The sequence below is a fragment of the Pelmatolapia mariae genome, linkage group LG23, assembly GCF_036321145.2.
Source record: "Pelmatolapia mariae isolate MD_Pm_ZW linkage group LG23, Pm_UMD_F_2, whole genome shotgun sequence".
In the NCBI taxonomy this organism is placed as follows: domain Eukaryota; kingdom Metazoa; phylum Chordata; class Actinopteri; order Cichliformes; family Cichlidae; genus Pelmatolapia; species Pelmatolapia mariae.
In genome coordinates, this window is record NC_086246.1 from 1,572,395 (window position 1) to 1,582,464 (window position 10,070).

The 10,070-nt window shown below is 38.9% G+C and overlaps 1 protein-coding gene across 1 annotated transcript; it reads right to left on the bottom strand.

The window, feature by feature from the left end:
* Nucleotides 1-898: 898 nt before the first annotated feature.
* Nucleotides 899-8,103, bottom strand: LOC134620541 (heat shock 70 kDa protein 12A-like). The gene is made up of 4 exons (XM_063466744.1): nt 7,825-8,103; nt 4,624-4,848; nt 4,380-4,551; nt 899-1,989 (listed from the first exon to the last, which is right to left on the bottom strand). Exons 1-4 carry the CDS (start codon nt 8,101-8,103, stop codon nt 899-901), a joined length of 1,767 nt encoding a protein of 588 aa, XP_063322814.1.
* Between the last annotated feature and the right edge of the window lie 1,967 nt (nt 8,104-10,070).

Here is a 10,070-nt window from a genome sequence, read left to right on the forward strand (position 1 = left end):
GTCAAGGCATGATTACACAATAATGGTTCCTCACAGTCTTTTCTTTAAAATTTTATTTCAGTTTAGCATCACACTATAAATTTCCCAAATGTTTGTATGGTTTAGCATTTAGCATTTACATACACAACCTCCCATCATGTTTGTACTTTTATTACCAACTTTTGCAACATTTTTAGGCCTCATTTTGTGTAAGGAGTACGGAGTGTAAGTTCTAAAGCAAATGACAAGCAAATAAATTGGAGTAAACTCATTGTTAAACAAACTCATTTTTTAATTAATATTTCTTTTAATATTTATTATTATTATTATTATTATTATTATTATTATTATTATTATTATTATTATTATTATTATAATTTTTTACTATGAGACTCTTGGGTTCACAGGGGAATTTGAAATTGTGTAGGAAGGCCATTGTGCAGATTCATAAGGTCAAGCATCAAACCACTGATGTTATCAAAGCTCTACCTCCTGAATTCCAACCACCTCCAATCTAAGGGAGCAGACTTACTGTCAAATGACTCCTTTGAAACACCAAAACAATATACTTAAAATAATAGAAAAGAAAAAAAACATTTCATCAGATGTGACATAAACATTTCCAATCAAATTCAAAGACTTCATTATACCTCTTAGGTATAAGGCACCTTCTTTTTTGGAAACCAGCAAAAAGTCCTTTTTTTGGATTTCATGTAAAACGTTTTTGGTGACGAGAATAATAATTTTCTTTGTCTCTTGATTGTGCAGACTTGGAAGAAAATTTTTTAACAGGAACAAAATGTGATATTCTGATTGCATAGTGTTAGAATTAGGTTCATTGCTACTTATGAACTACATAGGATTAAAGCCTAAACTGTCATTGTATTAGAAGAGTAAAAATTGCTGTGATTCTTCCAGTTTACTCACTGCTGTCCTTCATTTCTTCTACCACTGTATTCTGGATGGTTTTAACAGATCTTTGTGCTTTGCTCATGAAGTCTATGGTGACTGACTGTTTCAACCCAGACACCAAGTCAGTGCCTGTGGCTGTTATCTCTGTGAAGCCAAACTTGATTTCCAGTTTCACTTTACGATTCATTCCTCCTGAAGAAGCATGCATTCTGACATCAAATGACGCAACTTTCTGAACTCCAATATCATCTACATATTTTGGATCTTTGCTTTCTGAGCAATAAAATGTTATGGTCGCTCTCATCTGAAATGGATCTGCTGGGAATAAGATGTGCTGTCTGGTTTCATTCCAGCCAACATCTTCCCCTTCTTCCACCACTTTCTTGAAAATATCACAACAGAACTCACCTGCATCAACTATAATTTTCTTTTCCTTCTTGTGTTTGGAGTCATCAAAACCTTCAATAACAGAAACCCCATAAGTAAATGGACTTTTTCGAGATGCCACTAGCCCTAAGGATTTTCCAAACATCACAGCTCCCCTTAAGATCGCTTCTTGGGACCTAAAAGGACACAAAACTTTACACTGATCACCAAACTGTTCAATAACATGTTGATGTAGAATCTGACTTTCAGCGTAGCCCCCCACTAACAGAATGTACTCAATGTTTAGATGTTTCTCCAGGATTACTCCTAGGCTGTTCTTAATCCCCTCAAGACTCTCAGCAAAGAAAGACCTCAGTCTCTCTCTGGAGATTCTGATTGCTCCCTCATCCCAGGAAGCACCTTGCACTGATTCAAAGAACTTTTCTATTTCCTGCCTTCTCTGAGCCAGTGTTCCCAGGTTAAATGGACAGGACATCTGAATATCATCATCTACCTGTTTGAAATAAACAAATTCATACATCATTTTCTGAACCTCACTGGGAAAGTTTGCTTCATATTCATCCCAGACACCACAACTGAAGATTTCTCTGAGGAACTCTTTGAATTTTCTGTCCACAGTTTGTCCTCCCAAATCATTTCCTGAGGCCTTGTGCAGCTCCATCAGGGCTCCTCCATCCAGGACTTCATGAACAGTGATGTCGATGGTTCCACCTGAAACGCACAGGAAGTGATGAAAGCTGACTTGTTGCAGGATAAGACACAGGCTGTATCCCAATTTAGGGTCTGCAGCCTCAAAGGCCGCATTTTGAGGCCGATTGCGTCACAGCGATGCGATGAAGGCTGTCCCAATTCAAAGGCTGCTCGAAATGCGGCCCTCAAATGCGTCCTTCATTTCCCTGAATTTTAAGGATGGGTCAGTGTATCCTTCATGGCCCAACATATCCCAGACTTCATAGCGCGGCGGTGGGTGTGGATAATTTTGCCGAAAAAAAACAGCAGAAGGCTGAAGAAGGGCAGCTGAAGAGTACACATTTAAAAGTAAGTACTGAATATTATGTCACTTATTTATGTGCAAATGTTTAATAATGAAGAACATTAAAACATTACTGTTGGCCACATGTTGGCAGAGTTATGTGACATTAGTGACGTTTGTACTTTCAGCGTTAACTTGGTTTTAAAGCCTCTACTTTAAAATATACGTCGTTCAATAGTCGAACTTAATCTTACAGAGAATATGATGATTTTATGGATAAGTCACTCATATATCCACAAACACAACAAGCTGAAAGTCAGTGATGCTGCTCGGTTTGCAGTCCTGAATATGACGGCACAAGCAGGATTCACTGCACTGTTAATGTTAGCTATGTTATATTGCTGCCTCTGTTCGGTGGTGTCGAGCCAAAAGGACTTTAACGTGTGTTTGAACAAGCTGATGGTTCACTCGTTAAGCTGAAAGAAAGATGCTTTAATCACAGGAGTCACACATGTGTCCACTGTACCATCTGGGAACTCTTCTTGTTTAGCACTCGTAATAACACAAACACTAAATCCTCCTTCTCTTGTGCTGTTTTGTAGCAGTGTATTCACCTGAGACTGTCACCTGTCTGTCTGTCCTGCACTCTCTCTCTGTTTCTTTCTCTCTTATTGTGGAATAAAAATATGAACATGTATTTATAAGTTACACTTGTGTTTGAATCCTGCAGCTTATCACACATTTGATTTCCATGTGTGACAACTGCAAGTGTCCAGAGTGAGGACAGACTGAGGGACCCACTGCTGCACATCATCTGTGAGGCTTTGCACCCCTGATGATCCACCAGGACAAACTCAGCAGTGTGTGAGGAAGAGGAGGAGGAAGAGCCAGCAGCAGCTGACAGATGGAGAGAATAGACAGACTGTTCCCTGTTTGTGAAGGACTGCTAGGAAAGTTTAACATAACTAATTGTCTGTCCTGAATCAGTCGTATTAGGTAATGTTCAAATAATGTTATCATCCCAGTGTTTTCAGTGTGGGAGAAAGTACTCAGGGCCTTCAAGTTACACACTATGAAAGGCAGCAACACGTTTAATGTTCAGAAACCTAAAGTATGTATCAGCAGCAGAATGGAGCTAAAAATAAATGTTTGTTTCAGTTCTATGAAGCTTTGAGTATTTTGGATTAGTAGTACTGCTGTGTTTGTTGCATCATATTGCTGTAATTGTTTATATGCTTTATATATTCTGAGGTAAGTTGATCTATAGTGTTACATCATATTCTATAAGGATGTTATGTGTTTGTATACTTTCTGCCCAGTTTGACCCATTTAGCAGAAGTCAGCCGGATTAAGGCTCTGATATCTATTCTGTATGACTTAAAGCAGTTATGACATGGTCTGATTTTCTCACCCAATAAAGGAATATTTCATATATCAGTCTACTCTTCATTCTATCAGCAACAGTTATCACAGCTCGTACATTTTCTTTTTACACATATATGTAAGCATTGAGCCAAATTTAATAATGCCAACATATTAAACGAAAAATATTTGTCTCTTATATATAATACATCTATATATACACTGTAAAAGATACTTGTCTTTGAGTGAAGATTTAAGGTGATAGGAATAGTAAGTTAATAATAACTTTAATATTGGCCATATTATATTTACCTTATCAAAGTGAGATGACTTTAGTCTCATAAAAACATTAGCTAATTGTTATTTATTAATCTTAAAATGACTGTTCGGTAAAGAAATGAAGCCCAATAATCATGATTTCACAGTCCTGTGGTCTCAGCCTCAGATACTCAACAAATCAAAGCTCATGTAGAAACAAACGAACAAATGAACAAAAAATTTTCTCCTTAATTTCTGTCAAACAATACTGTATGAAACGTTTTCAGCTGTTGGTATCACGGTTGCTAGGCCACCGGGGCAGCGCGACGGAGGCTAGACCATCCCATTTTACAAGCATCACACTTCCGGCCTTAGCGGTCTTTGAGTATGTGGCCCTTGTGGACTTTTAAGGCTGCAGACCCTTAATTGGGATACAGCCACTGTCAAATGTTTGCAGCGTGACTGTGGATGAATGTCTAACAGAGTGTAACTGAGTCACATCCCGTACCTCCACAGTCCACCACCATGAACTGTGTTCCTGGAGACTGATCCAGTGATCCGCCATCATGGTTCCGTGTGATGAAGCCATCAGCTGGCAACTTCATACACCAGACTGAGGCTGCCTCTGGTTCCAGTGCAATGATCAGCTTTTCTTCATTTTCTTCCTTCACAATTCCTGCCTGGAAGTGAAATAAAGCTGAATCCTCTGAACTATTCAGGATCTCAGAGCTCTCTTTATAAACTGATGTTACCTGAGTCGCAGCTTCTCTCATGAACTGCTTTGCTGAAGAATCCCAGATGGCAGGTACAGTCAGTACCCAGGTAAACTCAGAAGCTATGAACTTCCTCCCCTCTGTCTTTTTTGCAATAGTTTTCAGTGCGTCTTCCTTCAGGTATCTCAGAGCTTCTGAGAACACAGCGAAAGCCCTCATTGATTTCCCATTTGCACCTTCAATCATTACATCTCTGTTGAGTTTCTAGAGATGGTTGAAAAGATGTCATTTAGTATAAACACAGTCATCAATTTATTAATTTCATAAACGCTAAACTAACCATGTCTTGAGGTAACTGTTGTTGTGATTTGACACTATATAATTAAAATTGTGTTTTGGTGTCCCATCAAAAAAAAAACTTATGTTAGTTTGTGTCCACACAGTTAGGAGTTTATTAGTTGCATTCATGTTAGAATAATGCAGGTGAAAAGCCAGACCATAAAGAAGGTTTTTTGATGTGTCACAGAACAGATAGATTGTTTTACTCCATTAATTAGTTCACAGTCTTTATTTTCAAACACCCATCACCCAGGATGATATTCTTAATGAGTTTGTTATACTTCTCTGGTTCACTCAGTAAGGTTTAATTTTGAATAAACATGCTGTTTAAATCTCTAGCTCTGTGCTGTTTCTATGAACTTACCTGTAATGACTGATTACTGTGAGCTTCCTGTTTCACTAATGGCTGATTTGTACTAGCTGTTATACCTGCTGCACCAGAAAGTGCATCAATTTGGGTCAGCTTGTTTTTTGGTTTTTCTTTTTTACTTTTCTGTGCTGCTGACAAACAACTAGTGGTGATATGGAAGGCTGAACACAGGTTAGGGTGAGACACAATTTTACCAATAAAGCATAACAATATGTTGTTTGACTTGGCCCACCTTTGTAAAGAGAAAAATACATGGCGGCCTAGCCTTACCAGACTTTAACAATTAACATTTCGCAGCTAATATGCAATACATAGCCTATTGGCTAGATGATACAGTTATAGTGGGAAGTTGGTTGGACATGGAGCGAGAAGACCTCTTGGTACAATTGCATTGTATTGACTATAGAGTATAGACTCAGATCCTTCTCACTTTTGATACCTATTACAGGTAATCCTGCATTTAAACCCTCAATTTTAGATGGGACATTTCATTGCTGGAAGGAAATGGGGTTACAAAATGTGGGGCACCTGTATTTTCAGGGCTTTTTTGCTTCATTTCAACATCTTAAGGAGAAGTACAACTTATTAGCCTGTGATTTTTTTAGATACCTTCAAATAAGGAGCTATGTATGGTCCCAACTACAACAATTTGAGTCTGCAACTCCAGGTAAGCTTGATCAATGCCTGGTGGATTGTATAACAGAAAAGCATGCTGTCGCTTTTATATTACAATCACTCCGGCAGAAGGACACAGGTAAAATTAAATCAGCTTGGATTGCACTACTCAAAGACAAGATTACATCAGATATTTCCTGAAACGTCACCCATCTGTGATAAATGTCAATGTGCAGAAGCTGATCTGCTTCACAGTTTTGTAATGTTTACCAAATTACAAAGTTTTGGGGCTTCAGTTTTTTCTTTTTTCTGCAAACTTTTTGATGACCCTGACCCCATTTTGATTCTCATTGGACTGTTTGAATAATCTAAAAAACTTAGATTCACTCCGCTACATTATAAACGACAAACTGGAGGACTTTGATCACATTTAGAGGCCACTCATCGAGTACCTGGAAACTATGAAGAAATGAGAGCTACTTTGTGGACTTCACAATTGGTTAAAATAAGCTGATAGCACTCTGGGATAAGGGAATGGTGTGGGGAGGAAGGTTTTTTTTTTCTTCTTTTTTTTCTGTTTGTTTATTTTTCTGATTACCCTCTTTGGTACTTTCCACTGTCTGGGTTGTGTGTTTTGTTTTGTTTTTTGTTGTTATTGTTGTTCTGGTTTGTTTTTCGGGTTTTTTGTTCGCTTGTTTCTTTTCCCCCTTTCTTGATGATAAAAATGTAAAAAAGGAAGCAATGCCAGCCTATGGGGCAAATTGTAATTGTTATTTGTGCTTCACAATAAAAATATTTGAAGAGACAGAGACTTGGCTTGTTTGACAGTACCCTTTTTCCTTGTTAAAAAATCATTCGGTGCATTGTCCTCTGAGCTCAGTGTTTTGTCTCACTATTGTAGTGAAATTATCATATCTTATACAGGGCTATAGAGTGCGACCAATTTGGTTGCAAATGTAAACTAATTTCTTTGCCTGTCCAGTTCAGATCTTTAGCCATCAGAATTATTGTCTGAAGGCCAACAAAAATGCCCATTTACTTTACAAAGTGGATCATCACAGCCTTGCCATATTGGTCCATTTGATTGACCTGTATTACTACTACTACTACTACTACTACTACTACTACTACTACTACTACTACTACTACTACTACTACTACTAGTAGTAGTAGTAGTAGTAGTAGTAGTAGTAGTAGTAGTGTATTTATTTCATTTTATTTTCGGTTGTTACAGACATGACAGGCATGTCTGGGGGATAGGACAGGGAGAAAGCTCATTGTGAAACCTGGCCCCACCCTATCATGTGATTTCCTGAGGTAGGTTCCTAGGTAGAGGATTATCAGGGGGTCCTTTGTCCCTCCGAGAAGCTTCTTCAGTTTACAAGAAGCTTCCCGGATGAGAGGTGAAAACGTCCTCAAGCAACTTAAAGAAGTCCAGACGGTTTTCTTTCCAAGCTATTTAGACATCAAGACTGAAGTAGACTTAAAACTGATAATAATACTAGAACTTAACATCCTTTTCAACATACCAAAGAAATCACAAATACAAAAAAAAAAAAAAAAAAAAAAAAAAAAAAAAAAAAAAAAAAAAACCTCCAAATGCTGGGTCACAGACCCAGTGCTCTAATGGCACTGGGTGGTTTCCATGACAGACAATAAGTTATGGGTAAGGTGTCTAATGAACGTTTGTTCAGTGTCAAATAAAGACACAATTTGTTTGATGTGCAATCTGATGCGCATTAGAGCCTGTTATGGTTTATGGTCTTTGTAAAGTTGTTTTGTATTTTTGCCAGATAGCATTAAATAATAATCTGTGTTTGCATATTCATTTCATTCTTATTGATTTGATTTATATCATTCTAATCTGTCCTTCTCAGTGTTGGTGGAACAATTTAATTGTTAAGATTTTTACTTACATTGTCATAAAGGGCCATCTTGAAGTTTTCAAAGAAGTAGAGTTTCTTTGCTTCTTCCCCTCGCAGCTTGATATACGCTTTTCTGGCCTCATAACCAAACTTCAGAAATTCTTTGTCTTCACTGAACAGAACACAGGTTGGAGTCTTTGCAGTATCCAGTCCAAGTTCCTTTCCCCACCTCCTTAAATAGGGATCAAGTTCAGCATCTTTAGGTGTGAGATTGAAGACATATCCACTATATGCAGTGCCAAAGTCTATTGCTATGATATAGTCACTCATTGTAGAAACTGGCCCAGCAAGTCCACTGTAAGTGTCAGAGCTAAAGTGTGAAAGAGCAGCAGAAGCTGAGTCTATATTAATTTTCTATTTATAAGCCCTGCCTCCTGCTCTGAGTACAACCAACCCAAGAAGGAAACTGTTAGGTTGAAATTGTTAAATGTTGTCATTGTTTTACTTAAATTTGTAAACCTCTCCTTAAACGGCATGGTTAGATATTCGTCTATTCCTCCCCTACACATCTGTGATGGAGGTAATTAGCTGTAGCTTTTTAACAGCAGGCAGATTCCATGTGAGATTCTGGGTTCCTTATCTTCTGAGGGAAATTAAAAATTTAATCTAAAAATTGACATGTTTGAAGTTTGACTATTACGTCTGAGATGTTGATTTCTATCTGCCATGGTCACTGTGTGTGTCCTTTTTAGATTTCAGTGAGTTTAAAAAGCAAAAAAAACACAGCACTAATAAAGCAGTTTTTATGTTCTTTGTGAAAGACAAGTAAAGTAAATGCAATGTCAACATATCACTCGAGCCTAAATGTACAAGAGTTGCCAGCCTGATATTCAAGTTCTGACTCACAACCACATTTCTGACTGACCTGAAATACTTCAAATTCTTGTACATGTACAGAAAGGGATTTTACAGAGCATCCTCATTCTTATGTAGCATGACTTTATTTTCCAAACAAACTGAACTAAAATTGAAACTTGGCAACAGAACAATGGTGTCACAGGCTGGGTCCCTGACCCAGCGTTTTTAGTTAATTCGGTATCTTTGATGCTGTCATGGCTGTGAGAAGGCAGGCAGGAAAAGGTGGACCCAAAAGCAGGACTCGCAGAGGCACAGGTGAACTCAAAAACCCTCGGCTTTATTGTGGGATTACCGATGGAAAAAAGAACTAACTAAACTGGAAAGCAACTAAACTGGCACATAGGCAGGCAAACAGAACACACAGGGAGGTATGAGGGTACAACGCGACAGAGAATACAGGAAAACACAGAGCTTATATACACATGGGAGTAATCAGGGAATGGGCAACAGGAGGGAGACACAGCTGGGAGAAATTAGGCTAACGAGACAGGGGGAGCGAAGCAACACATACTGACATAAGACACAAAATTTCAAAATAAAAAAGGAAACAATTCACAAAGACGTAGACAAAGAAACACAGACTTTACACGAGCAGAACTAAACATAAACCAGAATAAGCTTGAACATACTAAATCATCATCATCAGCAGCAGCATCATACGATACAAAATCAAACCAAAACGTGAAAATACTGGGTCAAACTGACCCAGAACCGTGACAGATGCTCTTTTGTTAGTATTTTAGGTCTGTCAAGCTAGTGTTGTCATGTCTATATTTCCATGTTTTCTGGTTTTATTTTGAAAGATTCTTGCATTCTTTTGTCATTGTGTTTAGTTTCACATCCCTGTGATGTTATTATGTTTAATTTCAGTCAGCTTTTTCCCCATGTGTATGCTACGCGCAGTTCCATTAGTCACGATTCCCTCACCATCACTTGCCACACCTTCAGTCACGGATCCCTTGCCATTACTTGGATCGCCTTCAGTCATGGATCCCTCGCCCTCACCAGCAGCTCCACCAGTCACGGATCACACCTATCGCCAGCAGCTCCACCATTCATAAGTCCCTCGCCGTCACCTGCAGCTCCACCAGTCATGGATCCCCCCCATTGCCAGCAGCTCCACCATTCATGAATCCCTCGCCATCACCTGCAGCTCCACCATTTGCGGCTTACACACCCCACGTTATGTTTAGGGCGCACGGCGCCTGCTTTCTTGCATGCGAGCGGCCGCTGGACCTTCTGAGTTATTGACTCTTGTGCTGCCGACCTTCACGTTGGTATCCAGGACTGCTTCGCTGTCACAGACCTTCTGGTGGGCCCCCAGAGCTGCATGAGCATGGACTGCTAAGCTGTTGACCTCCGGGTTGATTCCCAGAACT